The sequence below is a fragment of the Salvia miltiorrhiza genome, chromosome 8 (genome assembly GCF_028751815.1).
Source record: "Salvia miltiorrhiza cultivar Shanhuang (shh) chromosome 8, IMPLAD_Smil_shh, whole genome shotgun sequence".
NCBI lineage: Eukaryota > Viridiplantae > Streptophyta > Magnoliopsida > Lamiales > Lamiaceae > Salvia > Salvia miltiorrhiza.
In genome coordinates this window covers 19,452,070-19,474,055 of record NC_080394.1, presented here as the reverse complement: position 1 = coordinate 19,474,055, position 21,986 = coordinate 19,452,070, and the positions used below count along the sequence as shown (strand labels likewise).

The 21,986-nt window shown below is 38.0% G+C and overlaps 1 protein-coding gene across 1 annotated transcript; it reads right to left on the bottom strand.

Moving 5' to 3' along the window:
* Positions 1-478: 478 nt before the first annotated feature.
* Positions 479-4,406, bottom strand: LOC131001575 (cytokinin hydroxylase-like). The gene is made up of 5 exons (XM_057928057.1): positions 3,686-4,406; positions 3,383-3,609; positions 3,050-3,291; positions 2,557-2,938; positions 479-1,054 (listed from the first exon to the last, which is right to left on the bottom strand). Exons 1-5 carry the CDS (start codon positions 3,960-3,962, stop codon positions 638-640), a joined length of 1,545 nt encoding a protein of 514 aa, XP_057784040.1. The 5' UTR covers positions 3,963-4,406; the 3' UTR covers positions 479-637.
* Positions 4,407-21,986: the final 17,580 nt, after the last annotated feature.

Sequence of the window (21,986 nt, the reverse complement as noted above, 5' to 3'; positions counted from 1 at the left end):
ATTTGGGATTATTAATCCTAATAAATAATTATTAATTCAAATTTGATAAATAAATATAAAAAATAATTTTAAACCTTAATTGTATTAACAAGTCCCAGTTAATAATCTTAAAATACTAGTAAAACATAATAAATTGATATAATAGAAATTATGGGTCTAAATTGAAATTATACAGATAGCTGGTACAATAACGTATAATCAAATTTATGGGCGGTAAATATCACTTTAAACTTCGAATCATACTCGTTTTATAAAAAATATCTCGAACTATAAGAACATATATTTAAATCTCAAATTATCAGTTTTGTATCAAAAATGTCCCACGTTCATTTTTTGACACCCTAAATCTTGACGTAACTCGCCGAATGCAACTATATAATTTTTATTTTTAATTTTTAAATGATATGACACAAAATATCATTTTAAACCTAGATGTACCCATAAATTTAAATTACAAGATATTTTTTACGCTTGGATTAAAGTGAATATAACTTCACTTACCGACATTTATTCCGACTTGTTCATCGCAAAAGTAGTATATTCAAAATAACATATGAGTCTCAACCTCATCGTCACCATAACTCTATATATATCACCCCGCCCAAAAAAAGAAAAGCAAAAAAAATTCATAGATGATTCACAAGGGTTCCAATATGATTTGAACTCCATATTTAGGTTTCATGGTGAGCACGACGAGGGGAGCGTGACGATAATTTGGGGAAATGGTGAAGCTGAATTTGGATATTAGCATTGCTAATATGATCTTGGCTTCCATTAGGGCAAATCCCTGGCCCACACAATTCCTGGGGCCCGCCGCAAACGGGATAAAATGTCGCCCCGCCGCGAACGATTTGGCCGCGAATCGTTCCGGGTTGAACTCGTTGGCATCTTTCCCCCAAATTTCTTGGCTGTGATGGATGGCCAGCACCGGAATCCATATCGACAGCCCTTTCGGAATCAACAGATCGCCCAGTTTTATGTCTTCGAACGCCATGCGAGGAAGCACCGAAGCCGGCGGGTACAGCCGAAGAGACTCATTGATCACCATGTTCAACTGCAACCCACCATTATTTTTATTTACTCATCGGAATTGTGATCAATTTTACAAACGAAAATCACACTCGCTACTTCATTATTAAAAGCAAGTGTTTGTCATCATTAACACCTGGTGCTCAAAATTATGGGATGCACAATTTTATTTTAATTTTTTCTGAAGAGGCTCTGTAACTATTATTGAGTCAAAAGTCTACTGTTTTCATTTATATACACTCCATCTAGTACTTCAAGAACAAAAAGTTGCTTATTGTGCCTAATATTATTTGAGAAACTATTAATATTGCCTCAAAGAAAGAAAATAAACTATTGTTAATTATATGGTGGTGTGCTAAAATAATGATAGAATGACATGCACTAGAGTAACAAACTATAAAATGATCAATGTTGGTTTAGAGAGAAGGTTTCAGACTATCTAAAATTGTGTTTACTTTGATGGATAAATTTATCAATGGAAAATGATGGATAACACAAATTTATGCCTTTAAATGTCTTCTTCATTTTTCAACATTTGACATAAAAGAGATGTTCATCATTTTTCCTTCCTTATTTTCACTTCAAGGATGTATAATATTAATTATCACACCAAAAATGGAGGGATAATATTATCCATCCTTGAAGTGAAAATAAAGAAGTAAAAATGGTGAGCATCTCTTTTGTGTCAAATGTTGGAAAAGGAATAAGACATTTAAATGCATAAATTTATGTTATTCATTATTTTCTATATATAAATTTATCCATCAAAATAAACGCAACTTAGAGAAATAAAATGAGTTAATATGGAGAAGGTTGCATCATATAAAGTGTATATTAGCAACAAAAAGTTTATATCACTATATGAGCATTGATATATGAGAAGGCAAAGATTTAATTTTATATCAGACAGAGCTGTCAAAACTAATAAAAATATGTCCTTATATAGTTACTGACAATATAAGAAAGCATACTTCATGAGGAATGAGTGTGACTACAATTCTAAGTAAAATATTTGTTCACAGCAACTTAATTTGGGTATTATTGATGCGAGTATATTAGGAGAAAGTCAAACTCCTCGGTCACCATTAATTAAATTTGACCAGATTCTACCAGCTTTAATTTTCTCAACCTCATATGTTTTTTTATGTTGACTCATGTGCCCATGTGGCACACTAATTAATTACTCCCTCCGTCCCATATGCTTAGGTTTGTTTTCCTTTTTTGAATGTCTCATTTATATATGCTTGTTTTCATAAAAAATAATATATTTTTACTCATTTACTATTATATCTCTATTTAATTCTTTAATTTACTCCCACTTTAATACATCATTAAATAATAAATATGGGCATACTAAGAAATTTACTTATATATTTTCATTTCCAATTATTTTTCTTAATCTTTGTGAAAATCTCAATCAGCCTATCCATATTGGACAGAGGGAGTATATTATTAGTAGACATAACGATGGATTCAATAAAATAAAATAAAAATAAAAAGAAAAAACGTAAAATTAATGTTAGTTACCTGAGTGAGCTTGGAGAGGTGTTGGACGGAAAGCGGAGCGGCATCGCAGACCTGGTTAAGCTGAGCTCTGATTTTGTGTTGCCACGAGGGATTGGTGGCGAGAAGCATGATGGTCCACGTCAGCAGCAGGGCGGTAGTGTCGTGGCCGGCGAAGAAGAAAGTCTTGCACTCGTCCATGATGACCTGCAGATTCAAGCTGAACCCATTGCCTGACTTCTTCTTCTGCATCTCATTCAGCAGCATTCCCAGCAGATCGTTCCCATACGAGCTGCTCCGCCCGATCTCCACGCAGTCCTTGCGACTCTGTATGATCTCCATCAGCAGCCTCTCCACCTCACTCTTGAGCGATTTTATCTCTCTGTTATACTTGCTTGGCAACAATCTGCTCATCAATCAATTGCGTTAAGACCCCCTTTTTCTTTGAGGACAAAAAGAAGACAAGAAAATCTGAAAGGTAGATTGCCTTTAATGTTATCGGAAATAATATTATTACCTGCTACCGGGAAACCACAAATGGCGGGTGGATCTGGCGCACAGATTTTGGAGAACTGTTAGGAGATGGAATATTTGCTTTCCCTTTTCGTAATTGGTGTCGAATTCAGTTCTGGAAATTATATCAGCGGTGAGCCTGGTCATGTATCCTCCGATTTCGAATTCCGTTTGGCCATTTTGGAGGGCGTTTTCCAATGATGTGAGCATCTGCTTGGTGCAATCAATCATGTACCCTGCATAGCTCTATGCGAATTCGAAAAAAAGACAAGAGACTAATTTAAGGATCATACAATATATGTAGAAGAAGAAGAAGAAGGGAAGGAAATTGATTAACCTTGAGCTTGTCGCCCATGAAAGCAGGAGCGACGATATGGCGCTGGTGGTACCAGTCGTCGCCGTTAGCCATCAAGAGGCCGCGGCCGATGAAATGCTTGGAGTTCTGCTGCTGCAGCCGTGACTTCCCAGAGAGGCTGCTGTATTTCGAGAGCAGCTCTTTGATGAGCTCCGTTTCCGTAAGGCACATCCGAGGCTCCACACCGTTCCAAAATATAAACCGTTTTCCTGCACATGATATATCATAAGTATAGGAATAGGAATATAGAAATGAGTAAATGGATGAGATCTAGTAGGTAGGTACCGTAGGTTTTGGACCAGAGGATGTAATGCGGGAGGAGGCGGGCGACGATGTCGTGGTGGATGGAGGAGCAGTCGAGGGCGGTGGAATTGGAGAGGAGAGAGGCCATGTCCAAGATGTTACCGACCAGAAAGCGGGGTTTAGGGCCACGCACTCCTTGTTTCTCCATTATTTTCTGAATGCGTCGAGGATTCACCCAGTAGCATATAATGCTTGAAACCGCTACTTTCATCACGCACAAAACTAGAATCAATATCGCCATCCACGCCACCAATTCCATCCTCTCTCTCTATTTATCTCATCTACTGCGCACACTCCAATATTTATAGTGCGATAACCAGCAATCTCATTTCACCACCTCAATCAAAATCTATAAAATAAGATTTGCAAAATATGATGAGATGCTACCTTTTTTTCTTTAACACTTGTACAAACCAATTAAATGATTTGATAGGGGGGCGTTACATAATCCGGATCCTCTATTGCCAAAATCAACAAAAATATATTTTACCAAATTTGTAATTTGATAGGACTTTAATTCATTAACAAAATTTCGTATGATTTTTTAATTTTAATTTAACCGATATATGTGCTAAATCAATGACCAATATTAATAGACAACAATAACAATTGCGTATAAGATAAGAGGATTTGACGTACATTTTTCCTGTGTGTACGTGTGTAATTAAATTAATTTTCTTTTTTGAATTCTGAAAATCCCAATAGTCTGTAATCTAAAATCAGTTTTTCGTATTATATAATACGTTATAGATTTATATTCACGAAACAGGTCCTTAATTATGATTTAAAAATCAAGGCACATAGTAGGATTTTGGTATAACACTTCAAGGAGAGACGTGTCCTTTAGTGTTATGCAAAGGGTAATTGACGCAGCACCATTTGAGGGTGGTGTCACTCTAAACTGGAAATTAAATATCTCTCACTTTGTCTCTTTCTCTAAACACACGCACATATATGGATTGTATTTTTAAAATATTCAAATTGTGATCGTAAGAATAAAAAGTATTTATAAATAACCTTTATAATTCACAATTAATTTATGACTTGATTACAAATTCTAGATTTGAAATTCCAAGTTATAATCAAGACTATTTCTAAATATAAATCCTAACTTTAAAACTTAAATTCACAATCAAGACTACTCATGTTATGAATCCTATTTTTTTAGGCTGTTGCTACAACCTTCATTGTTGTGATATCCACAACAACAACAAACAAAATTTTCTTTTGGGAGTCACGGTAATACGCCACCGCATCTCCAAACTACCGCCGCCACTATTGCCTCTCCTAGCGTAGGCGTCGCTTTACTAGATATCGTCATCGCGAGTCACAATTGGAGTTACATTTGCCAACCGTCGACAACAAATTGAAAGATTATTTTTTATATTGTTTATCTTTGGGGACACTTTTTATGTTTACTATACGAGAATATATAATTTCATATGTGAATCAAGATTAACTGAATTTAATCAAGATCCACACAACACTCCCTTAATGATCGGCAACAACACAAATCAATGACTTCAAGTTCAAGAACAGAAATGAAAACTTAATGCAGAACACCAATCTTTTACGTGGTTCGAATCATCTCTGATTCTACATCCACGGGAAGGTTAACAAGAGATTTTATTACAGTCACAAAAGTATATCAAATCCCTCACAACACAAGCAAGAATCAATCGAAGAGGAAGATGAACTCTCACAAGAAATGAGCTCTTAAAGTCCGGAGAAATTTCACTAACTACCTTACTCTTTTTCTCTCTCTTCTAACTAACTCTCAGGCCCTCAGCTCACTTACTAACTCTCTAATACAATGGAACTGTAAGTGTTAATAGAATACAAATCACTAATCTAAACCGTTAATAAATGAGTGGCCAAGATCTGTGTTTGCATGAACACATGCTCAACATCATATATTGACTTCGTGTGTGTGTGTGTGTATGAGATCATATAGTATCCAGACCTTAGGGAGTATGTAGTACCAAGATCTGGATTCTGGACCACATATTTTGTCCATGTGGCGCACTAAAAACGCAACACGTGGAAGAGGTCTTTTAAGGCAAAATACACGCAAGAGTAAAATGGATATATATAAACAAAAATATGCATAACATCTGACAAACATGGTTTTCGTACCTCAATTCCACATGATTTGTTGTCATTTCCCTTCATATTTTGCTTGCCAATGCGTGTTTGTACCATAATGTTGAGTTTTATGAAGATTTGATGTCTTGGTGTAGTTTTGGAGTAATTTCAGGAAAAATCAAGGATTAATTGGAGGATTTTGAAGATATTATATTGAATTACGTCTCGAGAGGAATCCGTGAGCGCAAACGGCGATCAAATCCGAGTCCGGACGAGGGAGAACGGAGCAAAACGAGCGGACTGCGCATACCGCCTAGTAGCCCGCGGTCACCACCCGCGGCCGCGGGGAGGGACCGCGGGTCAGCTGCCCCCGACTCAGGAGACACCCGCGGTCACCACCCGCGGCCGCGGGGCGGGACCGCGGGTCCCCTGAGCATCCCCCACGTTTGAAGGCCGCGGACGCGGGCCGTGACCGCGGGAAAAGGGCGGGGCTCCCCCAAATGGACCCCAAACGCGATTTTAGCCTCAAAACTCCATTTTTCTCTTCTTTTCCCCATTGATTCACCACACACACCCACTTCATCTTCCCCAACTCTCCAATCCCAAACCCTAGCCTCCATTCTCTACCATTTTTTCTCTCTTCCACACACAAAAACAACACCAAAATCAAATAAAGAAGGGGAAGACTTGGAAAGGAGCTCATCAAGACTACATGATTGAAGATCAAGATTATAGGATTTGTCTATGAATCTCTATCTCTCTATATCTTTATTTATGTTTTCTTATGAATTGAGATTTGCTTTTATTATGAATATGCTTGGCTAAAATCTCTTATCTTAGGGATTAGATTAGATGGATTTGTAATGGATTGATTTCTTTGTTCAATATATATCTTGATTGTGCTTATTGTTATCTTTTCAAGTCCTAGATTTATCTCTTGTATGATTGGTTGGCCACCTTTTGTGCATTTCTAATTTGTGATTTGAATCGGGAGAGGATAATTACAATAGATTAGGAGTTTGATACATATCATCTCAATAAACCGGGAGGTTGAGAGGTGGGTGAGGGCTTGTTGATCTTTTGTGCTCTTGGGAGTTATAGGTTAGAAATTGACCGGGGACGGCAATTATGACCCGTAATCTACTGTTTTAGTCGTCCGGGAGGGGGCTAAAACTAGTGGGGAGATCGCCCTAGATAAGTAGGCCATATCAAGATTAATATTGCTTTAGATTGAAGTTCATTACGATCCATCGAAATCTAGTCCCTAGGATAACTTTCATTCGAGTCATTCCCCAATTTATTAACTAAGTTTATCTTGTTGTTATTTTATTTACTTGCTTTATTTAGCTTTGTTTTAGTTCTCAATATCTCTTCATCTTTGGTTTGTCTAAATAGATTGAAAACAACTTATTAATAATATTTAGAAGTTTGAATTCACCAATCCTTGTGGGATACGACCTTGCTTCCCTATGTTGCAACTACACCGTATACTTGCGGCGTGGTGAAAATAATAGCGAACAAGTTTTTGGCGCCGTTGCCGGGGATTGGTTGAATTTTTACTTTTGATATTGTGAAAAGTTGTTTTTAACTAATTTAGATATTGTTTTTATGTTTGTTTATTTATATGTTTATTTATTTTTGTTAGAGAAAATTGCTCCACAACCGTAAAAGCGGCACCAAAAATGGAAGATGGAAGGAATGAGTTGGTTGAGCAACTCCAACTACAATTGGCGTTGATGCAACTTAAGTTGCGTGTTTTGGAAGCCAAAAGAAATTGTAGGCAACCAATGATCCAAAAAGTCTTCCAACCAACACCTTCCTATGGTGAGTATTATGACATGGGGTGCAATGACATGGAGTGGCAATCACCATTGGAGTATGAGGACCATTTCAATAGTTGGAATTATGAAAATTCTTATTCCACTCAAGAAGGCTTCCAAGGGGGAAATCGATACTATCAAGAGGAGAAATCAAATTCAAAAGACGATCTCCTTCAATGCTTCATAGCTACACAAGCTTGGATAGAAAAAAGTCTAGCAAAATCGGAGGTTATGCTAGAAGAGCAAAGAAGGTCTTTGGCTACCACTATGGAAAATCAAAAGCGAATTGATGATTTGTGCATGGCCATTAGCCTTCAAAATGGAACCTTGTATGAGGAACCAATGCCAATGCTAAGTGAAGAGCCTCAAGAAGTTGAAGAAGAGTATGAAGAAGATGAGGATCAATTCTCCAAACCCCTTGAAGTCGAGAGCCCAACTTTTCCGACACAACCTCTACAATTTCAAAAAGATGAAGATTTCACAAGCTTTAAAGAAAGCAAAGTCAAAAATTTTGTCGATCCTTACCTCGCCACAGGCGATTCTATGAAGGCTTGCTTCTTTCACTTTTATTTATCTTCATCTTTTGATTTTCACTTTGATTTGTCTAATAAGGAATTGTTTGAGTGTGGTGGTACTCTAGATGGTGAACGAGATTATCATGACGCCCGGGATGTCTCAAGAATTGCAAAGCCACCATATTTTTGGGTCGCGGTGGATGGAGCATGCAAATTTGATGAGAAATGGCCACCGCCTAAGCCTCCACCTCGTTTGTGAGTACGAGACAAGTAACCATTTTCTCCTTCATCCAAACTTATTTCTCCTTTGTGTGAAATAAGTTTGGGGGGAGGGTGAAGATGGGTTACTTATCTCATTTATCCGTTGTTTATTTATTTAGTTAGTTTAGTTATGTTACAATAATTAGTTTTGTCTATGTTTTTTTTAGCTTTTCCTTGTCTTTTATTTTTGAGCTTGATTGTTGAAACACATGAGTTGGATGAAATGTGTGTTGGGCTTATGATATGAATGTTGCTTTTGAAAAGAAATTGTTGTGTTTCACTTGTTGATTTTGCATGTAGAGTTTGAACTTGTGACAAATGAGCTAAATATTTTACCTCCAAGAACTTGCAAATAAAATGAGCTTGTGAGAATTGAGCCCTTGATTGTCATCCAATTACAATCTCATTTTGTTCTTGAGTGTAAATCGATTGAGCATGTATGTTGGTCTCTAGAACTTGCCATGAGTCCTCTCTTGAAAATAAAAGTAGATGTGTTGTTAATATTGAAGTGATTTAAGGCCATCTTTGTTAGCCACTTGACCCCAATTGTGCCAAATTCTCATATGATCCTAGTTTACCCCTTTTGTGCCTTGTAGCCTTTCTTTGAATGAACCAATGATAAAGGGGTAGAACTTAGAGTGTTAGTGGTTGCTTTGATGAAGAAAAAAGTTTGGGAAATGATTGAAATTTCTTATCAAGCTTTGATTGTGTGAAAATCACTAATCCCCTATGAGCTCAAAAAGAAAAAGAAATGAAAATGAATGTGAATAAAAGAGCATAAAGGGGAGTGATTTGCCTTTTGAATCATAGCCATGATAGATATCACTAAGGATGAAAAGATGAAATGTAGGGATTTTGGTTTTTGATTGATAAGAGAAATGGTGAAGTTGATTTGTTCATTGTTAGATTGTGGGATGAGTCACTTTGCCTAAAAAAACACCTCACCTCACCAAAGAGCCCTCATTACAACCCAATGAAAGCCCTTGTTGATCATTATTTATAACACATTGAAGTATAGAGAGTTAGGATAAATGGCAAGCTTATGGTAGATTGTATACATTGTTTCAATTTGAGTGCAAACACGTCCAATCTAAACACTTGAGAGTTGAGTGCATCATTGAAACATCCACATTTGTGAGGATTCAAGCTTGGAGGCCATAATATTGAACTCTTCATCACTTGTGATTTTTTGGAATGCATTTCTACTTGTGATACACTTTTGAAAGATTTTTGAAATTGTTGAAGCCCTTGAAATGACACCAATTCATTCTCACATGTTTGTTATCTTTTATTTCTCTTCTCTTTGTTGTTTGGGGACAAACAACGCTTTAAGTTTGGGGGGGTTGACAAACATGGTTTTCGTACCTCAATTCCACATGATTTGTTGTCATTTCCCTTCATATTTTGCTTGCCAATGCGTGTTTGTACCATAATGTTGAGTTTTATGAAGATTTGATGTCTTGGTGTAGTTTTGGAGTAATTTCAGGAAAAATCAAGGATTAATTGGAGGATTTTGAAGATATTATATTGAATTACGTCTCGAGAGGAATCCGTGAGCGCAAACGGCGATCAAATCCGAGTCCGGACGAGGGAGAACGGAGCAAAACGAGCGGACTGCGCATACCGCCTAGTAGCCCGCGGTCACCACCCGCGGCCGCGGTGAGGGACCGCGGGTCAGCTGCCCCCGACTCAGGAGACACCCGCGGTCACCACCCGCGGCCGCGGGGCGGGACCGCGGGTCCCCTGAGCATCCCCCACGTTTGAAGGCCGCGGACGCGGGCCGTGACCGCGGGAAAAGGGCGGGGCTCCCCCAAATGGACCCCAAACGCGATTTTAGCCTCAAAACTCCATTTTTTCTCTTCTTTTCCCCATTGATTCACCACACACACCCACTTCATCTTCCCCAACTCTCCAATCCCAAACCCTAGCCTCCATTCTCTACCATTTTTTCTCTCTTCCACACACAAAAACAACACCAAAATCAAATAAAGAAGGGGAAGACTTGGAAAGGAGCTCATCAAGACTACATGATTGAAGATCAAGATTATAGGATTTGTCTATGAATCTCTATCTCTCTATATCTTTATTTATGTTTTCTTATGAATTGAGATTTGCTTTTATTATGAATATGCTTGGCTAAAATCTCTTATCTTAGGGATTAGATTAGATGGATTTGTAATGGATTGATTTCTTTGTTCAATATATATCTTGATTGTGCTTATTGTTATCTTTTCAAGTCCTAGATTTATCTCTTGTATGATTGGTTGGCCACCTTTTGTGCATTTCTAATTTGTGATTTGAATCGGGAGAGGATAATTACAATAGATTAGGAGTTTGATACATATCATCTCAATAAACCGGGAGGTTGAGAGGTGGGTGAGGGCTTGTTGATCTTTTGTGCTCTTGGGAGTTATAGGTTAGAAATTGACCGGGGACGGCAATTATGACCCGTAATCTACTGTTTTAGTCGTCCGGGAGGGGGCTAAAACTAGTGGGGAGATCGCCCTAGATAAGTAGGCCATATCAAGATTAATATTGCTTTAGATTGAAGTTCATTACGATCCATCGAAATCTAGTCCCTAGGATAACTTTCATTCGAGTCATTCCCCAATTTATTAACTAAGTTTATCTTGTTGTTATTTTATTTACTTGCTTTATTTAGCTTTGTTTTAGTTCTCAATATCTCTTCATCTTTGGTTTGTCTAAATAGATTGAAAACAACTTATTAATAATATTTAGAAGTTTGAATTCACCAATCCTTGTGGGATACGACCTTGCTTCCCTATGTTGCAACTACACCGTATACTTGCGGCGTGGTGAAAATAATAGCGAACAACATCGCAAATTGCACACAAAAATGCATTGCAGGGTGCTAAGAGGCGACGCCGGTGGACGCCGGCTCATGAGATCATATAGTATCCAGACCTTAGGGAGTATGTAGTACCAATTCTGGATTCTGGACCACATATTTTGTCCATGTGGCGCACTAAAAACGCAACACGTGGAAGAGGTCTTTCAAGGGAAAATACACGTAAAAGTAAAATGGATATATAAAAACAAAAATATGCATAACATCGCAAATTGCACAAAAAAATGCATTGCAGGGGTGCTAAGAGGCGACGCCGGTGGGCGCCGGCTCAAAAGGTGCAACGGCCACAATGCATTTTTGTGTGCAAAGTTATGCATATTTGTTTATATTTATATGCATTTTTGTATTCAATTATATGTATTAAAAAACTTCAAAATCTGATAGGCGGCAATGATTGGGTGGCCGCAAGCGCCGGCTCAAGAGGTGCAACAACATCAATGCATTTTTGTTTGCAAAGTTATGCATGTTTATATTCAATTCTATGTATTTAATTTTTTTTATTATATATATATATATATATATATATATACTCCCTCCGTCCCACGAATCTTGACACGTTTGGTTTCGGCACGCGAATGAAGGAATTGTAGATTAGTGTTTTAAATGTGCAGTTAATAAAGTATAAAAGTGATAAAGTATGAGAGAGAATGTAATAAAAGTGATAAAGTAGGAGAGAGAATGTAATAATTATTACCTTATTTGGAAATGCATTTTTATGTACAAAGTTATGCATGTTTGTGTTTATATATGTGCATTTTTGTGTTTGATTATACGTATTAAAAAAAACCTTCAAAATCTGAGAGGCAGCAATGGTTGGGTGGCCGCGGGCGCAGGGGTCGGCGGGCGCCGGCTCAAAAGGTGCAACAACCTCAATGCATTTGTATTTGCAAAGTTATGCATGTTTGTGTTTATATATATGCATTAATAATAATAATATTCAAAAAAATTATTCCTATTTTATTTTGAAATATATATATTGGTGAAATTATAAACCAACACCTAATCTAAAGAGTAATAAGCATGATTATACCTAGCGTAGATGATCGGAGAAAGCAAAGTAAACAATTGGAAAATCGGAGCTCAAGAGAAAACTAGCTGTTGTATTTGAAAGTAAGAGATAGCGTAGTGTACAGGGGAGCACGCATGGCCTATTTATAGATTACATATAAGGGCAAAATGGTAAAATCATATGTGGTTCATGCGCTTGGCGTGATAGAAGGGCATGTTGGTAAATTTGCCTTCACGCGGGAAATCTCCCGCGTCTCTGGCGATTCCGCTGATGAAGGTAGTTCCTCTGGCGGAGGCTGCTTCTCTGGCGAGGGCTACTTCTCTGGCGTGGATGACTTCTCTGGCGAAGGTGACTTCTCTGGCGAGGATGACTTCTCTGGCGAGGGTGACTTTTCTGGCGAGGGTGACTCCTCTGGCGAGGGTGACCTCTCTGGCGAGGGTGACTTCTCTGGCGAGGGTGACTTCTCTGACGCATGAGATGCCTTTAGTGGGTAAGATCCCTCTGGAGATGATGATTTCTTCTGACGAGTGTACTTCCTCTGCCATACTTATTCCGCTGGTGGAGTCGATTCCTCTATTTTGCATCATTTCCCTACTCTGCACATATCACTCCTCATCATATATATAATGCATAATGTTACATAGCTATACATGTCAACCATACTTTAGCACGAGGACCCGTATATAAGGGATCCCACTAAGGGAGCCCGAAGATAGCACATGGGATCACACAAGTGTACGTGTGTTTGCCTAGCGGTAGGAGGTTAATGCCCAAAAAAATTAAGGTCCTGAGTTCGAGTCCTCCATCGCGCGATCTTTGATTTTCTTTATTTACTTATGTAATTTATTCAAAAAAAATCCCTTAAAAGGGACGAGATCATAGGATCCGAAGAGTCCAGGATCCTGACAGATAAATCCTATAGCATAACACAGTGCCTCTGTGAGCTGAAAATCCCCTCCCCCTCCATTTCATGTAGTTAGGATCAAATTTTGCTCAAGTTATTGTGTGGTCCTGCGCTCGTCTCTCGACTATTAGGCAGTTTGTTGGCCATCCAACATTAAAGGTTGGTGATCGAACTCTATGAGCATCCTAGGACGTGATTTTTCGCATTATCTTTTATGCAATATATGTTCTATGAATTAGCATTTGCATATAAATATTTTGAAATGTTATTCTTATGAGATCCTTGCATTGAACACTTCATTGGGCTCCATCAACATCTACCTTTTTTAGCTTATGCTCTCCATAGTGGAAAACATGAGACAAAAATATTATCACGTTTATATTTCCATGATAATATATTATCATAAATTGGAGTGAAAAGAAAGTAAATAGAGGTCTGGAAAAAAAAACCTACTCGAAGAAAAATATTCATCTTAGAGAACGTGTGAAAGGTGAAAAAATAATGAAAATATATGTTTTATAGTACTATTTTTCATCAAAGAGAATGTACCTTAGAGAAAGAAAAAAAAATTGTATACAAAATTAAAATAAACTAAAATTTATGTATTTTAAGATTATTAACCCATTATCCACTATTAACTCTAAAATTTAAGAGGAAGGGTATCCCGCAAATTTCTAAATTTAGTTAGAGAAAGTCTATACAAATGAAGTTGAAATACATAGAGTGTTAGGTCCGAAGGGTCTCGAATAGGTATATGGGGAGGAATACACCTATAAGCTATATTCGATCTTTACAAGAGATCAAAACGAAACTTCAAACACAAACTCAGACACCTGTTTACTAAAAAGAGTTTTGACCAAAACAGGGTTGACGACTGATACTGAATACTCTTCAGTAAGGAGTTATCAATTAAGTCAAAAGAACTTAACTGATGCACGTAAGGCTTCAGTCGAGTTTGATAAACAGAGATGCTATAAATCTTACTGACTATCAGAAGATAGATCAGTCAGACTGATAACACACGCAGCGAAAAACTTTTGTTTCGCAATAGCCTGTGAGTTAAGCACGTTGTTAGTCTTAAGTTTCTCTTTGCAATTAATCAGTTTTCAATTTACGAAAGGAAGAGCACAAGTAAGAAAGTAAATACTGAAAACTATAAATAACACAAAGATTTTTACGTGGTTCGGAAAATACTTCCTACCTCCACGGTCGGTTGATCAGACCAACAACTTCACTGGGCAAGTGCTTACGGGTGCACACAACCGAAACAACCGAAGATCCAATCTTCAGTACCAACACACCTTGTTGGATTTCTCACTCCTAGCATGCACTGGGCACTAGGATATCACGGAGACAAAACACCTTTCTGAACTCCTTAGCAACACAAACACTCGATTCAGTCGGTTGAAGGGAGGTTTGAAAACTTGCCAACTAAACTTCAAAGAACAAGTTCTTTGGAGTTAGTTTGACCTAGGCTTTGGATAAGCAAGGTTTTTGCCTAAGGTCTAAGAGAATGTATGTAATCAGCAGTGACTGATTTTTTACTTTGGAATTCTCTTCTTCGATTCAAACTTGGGAGAGTCTGGGATTTAGCTGAGAAACAATTTTGGCAGAGGTTCAGCTTATGTCGTTGAATCGGTGAAGATTGAAGTGATCCTCGAGCGCTATTTATAGGAGAAGTCTTGAATAGATCCGTTGGCGGAGAAGGTCTTCAAGATTACTTCCGTTATAGAGTAATTTGAACTTGGGCTGAGGCTTCAATCTTCGAGGTTCCTTGTTTGGTGAGAACGGCTATGTTGAAGAGCAGGAGATGCGACATCTCTGAAAAGGTAATCACCAAAGAGGAATGACCTCTGCAGAGAAAGGACGATCCTGAGATCTCTGCATTTAATGCGGCTGTACTTCTGGAGTGCGTGGCTTCCTTTGAACGTTGGAGGTTCAGTCCGAGGAATAATGTTTAACTGATACTTGTTTTTAGTATCAGTCCGCTGATTCCACGTGATTCGCATTAAGTAATCAGTTAAAAACTGATTCTTCGACTGATGCTTCAGTCGGCAACTTTAGTCTTCAGTCTTCAGAACAGCAACTAAACTAGAAAAAAAACTCTAACACTTGAGTTCAAACAGTTCTAGTCTATTACAAACGAAACTTATTGATTTTGGTATTATCAAAACAAGGATTAAGATATTTCATTAAGTTCTCAACAAGACATAATGAGAAGGGATTCAATGTCAAAATCTTAAAGTAATGAGAACCAATTATAAAAAAGCATCAAGTCTAGCTGATCAAAAGTAATTAACCCAAGCTAGAATCATTCTCCGAAATCTTGAATGATAATTACCTCACGCTTTTTGAAAGATGAGACGAAAACGTGCTTGATTACCTGACCCTTGTCATACAAATTTCTATGCCATGCTTTTGACTTGGACTTTGACGGAGAACATTCAAATTTGTAAAATAGTATATCGAGATATGCTTAGTTTACATGGTACACAAACATATATATACACTATATATATATATATGCACATTGACAATAATGAAAAAGATAAAAGATTAATATTGAAAACAATAAGCGCAAATGCGCAATTAATGGCCCTTACAAACGAAGCCCCTTCGATTTTGTTAGACAAAATCCATAGAATCTATCTACTCCCTCCGTCCCAATAATCTTGTCCCACTTTTCATTTTGGGTTGTCCCAATAATCTTGTCCCATTTCTTTTTTAGGAAAGTTTTAGGAACTAATTAATTTCTAATTAAACACTATCCTAATTAATTCCCCCTCTAAACCCTAATTTATCTCTCTCTCTCTCTCCACACTCTCTTGCCTCCCCTCTTCTCTACCCTTCGCCCACCCCCCCCCACCTCCGTCCTCTCGCCTTCCCCACCTTCCCCCTCTGTAAATCGGCCTCCCCTTTCCCCCTCTGTTCCGCCGGCACTGGCGCCGGCGCCGCCTCCCCCCTTCCCTCTCAGTTTCGCCTGCGTCGCCTCCCCTCTCCCCCCTCTGTTTCGCCGGCGCCGCCTCCCCCCTTTCCCTCTGTTTCGCCGGCGTCGCCTCGCCTCGCCTCTGTGTACCGGCGCCTTTGAGCTTGTCCGCCCTCTCACCTCCGCCCTCCCGCCTCCGCCCTCTTCGCCTCTCCTCTGTTTTCTCTCCTCCGTCCCAGAAATTAGTGCTCGCCTCCGCCGCCCTCTCACCTCTTCGCCTTCGTCCTCCCGCCTTCGCCACACAGAGGCGCCGCCCAAGCCTCCCTGTGTTTTTCTCTCCCCTCAGACGGTGGCAACTCACCACCACCGCCCTTCGCCGACACAGAGCCCTTCGATTCCGGCTACGCCAACAACAGTACAACCCTTCGATTCCACACAAAGAACCCCCCTCCTCCAGCCGCCATCCGCCCCCTTTGGACCGCCTCTCTCTCTGGGTTTAGATTTTTGTTTCTTTTCTTTCAATTTTTGTTTCTATTTTCGTTTCTCTCGTCTTGAATAACTGGGCATGAAGGAGTATAAATGGTGATGAACGACAATTTGTGTAGAAAATTTTGTTTCAAAAATTGGGCAGATCTTGTGTAGAAAATTGTTGTTCATTAAATGGTTTCTGATTCACTGTTCTTGTGTAGATCTTGTGTAGAAAATTGTAGAAAACCGTTTCTCTCTCTGTAGATTTCAATTTTGGTTTCATAAATTCACTGTTCCGGCGGCTCCGGCGGCCCGCCACTGACGGCAGCAACAAATTGAAGAGGAGACTGTTAACCATTCTTAAACTTAATTAACATATGTGGCCATACAACTTTTTTTTGCTAATACAACTTTTCTTAATACCCGTGCCGAAAAGAAACGGGACAAGATTACCGGGACGGAGGGAGTATTATATATAGGATTACACATCTAAGTCCATAAAGTAATTTATCTATCTATTAATTTTATATAATAATACACATTGGAGACACTACATTTATCCTCAATCTTATATAAAATTATTAGAAATTTTAATTTTCAATTTTCTAAAACTTTCAATTTATACCTTTTAATTATAAATTTCAAAGTTTATCTTTTATTTTCCTTCTATCCAAAATGCCATTTTTGGTAGTTATCAATCAATCAATACAATCCAACACAATAACTTTATCCTAGCACCGAAGACAATATATTAAATATAATTAATAATATTAATTACAAGTTAATGACAAATTGACAATAATTTTTCTTTTCCATTTTTATATTACTTTGTGCTTATATATTTCAAATTTCTACAACAAAAAACTTCCACACTTAACTACATCTTTGACACCACAAATCTAGAGAGCAAAAAGGCACGCGTTCATATAATATTGCTTGAATTCAGGCTAGATTTAGGGATATCCTGGATATTGTTGGACAAAGCAAAAATCATGAAGAATTGTTCATCAAAATATGTTGCACGTACGTTAAGATACACAAGAAAGAAGAGAAGATGCGATGACAACAAAGAAATAAGAGAATTCGAGTAACAAGATTGAAGAGGTGAAGCAAATTCCTAGCAAATCATGTTATTAAACATTGTACTTTTATATATTATTTGAAATTCTTAGTGATTTTAATAGGTGATTAATAGAGTTCTTTTTAGAACAGGTGATTTATAGAGTTAAAGCTCTCATTTACACTATTTTTTTTTAATAATTGTTGTATGAATTCAACATGTTTACACACAAGATAAATTAATACGCATAATTAATTCCTAGAGATAGCAAAATAAGTTCAATCATATACTCAAATATTCAAAACAAAATATTCTATATATAAAATTAAAATTGTTTCAAATGCATATTATTCAAGCATAATTAATTTGATAACAAAATAGAATTAAAATACTAATTTGTATATAAGTGTTGTATATGACAAAAATTTCGACCATATTTCTTCACGTAATTATATATTATTATATATATGTGTAATAATTAGTGTATAAATAATAAGTGTCTACACATTACATATAATATTAGAAGCATATTAGAATATGCACTATATCCTACTTATAATTATGTGTTACTAATATATATGCGCCTATCTAGCACACATATCCACAAATTAGGCACTACATAGTATATATAATTAGCTGTAAATTATGTGAATTAAATTGTAAAATATTATCTTAAAAAAATTGTATAACATTATCTTTATTTTTTATTTATTTTTTGCTTAGCTTCTAAAATAACTATTAAAAAGTTCTAATAATTAATCAATCAGGTATAATCTACACATACTATATACCTTGAATTTCTATCACCACATTTGATCAAATTATATGTGAGATTATGGTGATTTTTTTGTTTGTAATTTTCTAAAATTTAGAATTTCACATCAATTATTATCATTAGACTTAACAACTGAAAATATAAATAGAAGGCTAATATATAGATTGCACATCAATTTTTTTGTGAATTAAATTTTATCAATAATTTAGAATCTCATATCAATTTTTTACTAAAGTTCAACAACTAAAAACTTAAATAAAAGGATACAATATAAATCCCATATAGATTCAAAATCTAATAGTTTCTAAATTAGAATATTTCAAAAGTATAAATAGTATTGATTTTATAATATAACATGTCACAAGATTGAATTGATTTTGGTGTAATTAATAGTGTTGATGTGGTTATTTATTGATTATATGTTTATAATTGCAAACTCATAACATGTAATGTAGGGAGTAAAACTGGCGATTTTTTTTTTTTTATCACATTGAATATAAATGCAATAAAGTACTATAACAAAGGCCTGACAAGATGGATAATATGCTTTAAAAAAAATTATGTGTGTATTATCTTATCGATATAATGGTTAAAGCCTGAAATAAAAGGTTTATAGTTTGAGTTCACCAAAACACGATCTTTAAATTTAATTGTTAATATAATAATTTAAAAAAAAACAAAAAGTTATATCTCAAAAAGTTATACGCTAATAGACAAAGGGTTAAGATAAAGGAGCATATAAATAATCATTTTTAAACTAATTTTCTTCGTTGAGTTTTAGTTCATCGAATTTCTACGGATAACCATTTTACGTTGAAATGATAGTAAGATTACTTTAAACTTGAATTTCATGGGTCCGAACATTAATCAACATAATTACTTGAAATTTTATCATTTGGGTAATTAGCATGTATTATTATACTGATTTGGGACTAAACGAATAATAAAATAACTTTTAAATCGAATTTTGGGACATGTATGAGTGTACAAATTCTAAACGGATCCAACCAATAACTTACATGCCCACGTGTAACTATTTTACATCTTTAATCTTTTATTATTTATATTATTTATTACGAATTTTTATTTTGTAGCTATTGATTTTTACTACTAAAACGAATAACCAATCATTGTAACAATTTATATTTATAAAATAAAACGGGTTTAGGTGATTATTCAATTTGGGCCGTTTACAAATACATACATTCTAGATGGTCTTTTTTTTCATATTTAACCATTTATCTACACACCAATGTGGAACTTTTATATTTTTAAATCTTTTGTTATTTATAACAATTATTATTCATTTTAACTTTTCTTTTGATAAACTCCTTCTTCTCGCCTTAAGCTTCTGAAACTCAGACTTTCCAGCAGCGCCTCCAGTCCGGAGCTCGGCGTGGCGGAGAGGCTGGAGAGAGATCCAGCAGCAGTATCGCCGATCCAGCAGAGAGATCCAGCCTCATTGCCGATCCGCCTCATCGCCGATCCAGCAGCAGTTGAGAGAGCTCGCCGATCTCCGGTCTGCCGCCACCACCGACGACCGGCGAAGATCAGGCGTTCGGTGCAGCACAGCAGCGTCGGACTACTGGTCGAAGAGGAGCAGCAGCAGCGCGGCTCTCCGGTGAGAAATCGCAGTCAACGCTGCGCCCCGCCTTCTCCGGTTGCGCGTAGCCATGCTCGCCATCTCTCTCCGGTCTGCCGTTGCCACCAGATCGACGAAGATCAGTCATCCGGTGCAGCAAGCAGCATCAGCAGTGGCGGCTTCCAGGAGTTCGGTGGCTTCAGCAGCGTCCGGCGAAGAGTTCTGCGCGGCTCGTCCGTCCAGACGACCCAGGTTGCAGACGCTGCTCGCCCTCTGATTGAGGCGGGCTGCTGGATCCGGCGACCGCAAAAGCTCTGGACGCAGGCGCAGAGAGGGTTGCAGACGCTGCTCGCCCTCGAATCCCGTCGAAGGTATACACGTTCTGGTGGGTATTGGCTGGTGTTTCTGGTGGCCCGATCTGGTGGCTCCGCCACCCGGCGTTCGCCACCTCCGCCTCCGCCCTGCAGCCATTGGTGAAGGTCCGCTCCCTTCAGGAAAATGGATTTCTTTGCTGAGATCGCCGGCACGCCGTCGAACGACCAACTGATGCCGCCAACGTCGACGAGCAAGTCATCGACGCCAACCATGCAAATCAACCAACAACAGTTGTCGATAATGGTTGATAAGTCAGGGCTGAATCTGCCGAAAGTTTCCAATAATTTCTCTAGTCATAGCCATGGAGAATGTCACGACAAAGAGAAATTTGTTGCTGAATCTACTAAGGGTGTGGCTGAGGAATCTACGTCGACGACATCCAATACTAGGGTTCCGAATTTGATCAAGGAAAACAATACTAAGAATGAATCGGCGACGGAGCTTCATCGGCCGAGCACCACTTCTTTTGCTTCGCTTCTGAGGAGACCCCGACAAATTGAACGTACGCCGGATGTGCTTGTTCATCGCTTCACTTCGCTGCAACCGGATTTCTCTGGTGAAATACCAACGCTTAGGGTGCCAAAAGAGCATCTGCTGCCCAAGATAAATCAATTTGAGCATGCTTTAATTGGTCGTCTTCTTCTTAGGAAAGGAGAGAAGCCGCGTCTCCTCACGGATCTTAAACGTGATCTTCAGGTGGCTTGGAATTTTGACAATGATTGGCAAATCATCCCCATGGGAAAGAGCTTCTACACTATTAAATTTAATACCGCTGAAGACAAGGCGTTAGTTCAGAAAAGCACCTCTTGGGAGTTACCTTTCGGAACCATGCGATTACGCGAATGGGTAAGATTCTTCGATCTCTATAAAGAAATTTCCTCACTTTGTGAAGTTTGGATGCGCATTTATTATTTGCCCTTAGAATTTTGGACTCTGGATGTCATTACGGGTATTGGAAGGGCGATGGGATCGCCTATTAAAGTTGATGGGGCTTCTGCACGTGGTGCTGCTGGTCATTATGCTAGAATTTTGTTGGAAATTGATCTCTCGCGTCCTCTTCCGGAGGCTTTGCTGGTTGACGGGGAAGAACGTTCCTTTCACGTCGAATTTGAATTCGAACAACTCCCGGCCTTCTGCTCTAAGTGTAAGATCACTGGACATTCTATTGATAACTGCAATAAAATGAAGAACAATTACAAGGAGGACAGCAGGAAGGGGAAGGCCAAAGACATGCCGCTGGGTAAAGACAATGAAATAATTAATAAGGGAGCTGCCAAGGATGTTAGGGCACCTAACTGGAAGCCTAAATCTTGGGACCAGAATAGGACTGCCCAAGCTCACAGACCGCAGATTATCACTGAAAATCAGTTTGGGGTTTTGGAACAGGTGGCTGTCGAAGAAGAGCAGATTATAAATCAGTTGGGGGTTTTGGAACAGGTTGCTGTTGAAGAAGAGCAGATTCAGACACCGCGGGGAACAAAGAACCACAATCAGTCGTTGGCTTTAATTGATAGGAATATTTATTTTGAGGATGTCAATGGAGATAGATTGACATCGGGTCCGGATATCTTACAAGCGATCACTATGCCGGTTATGGAAGAGAGAGATTGGGGAGACGAGTCTGATGGGCAGTC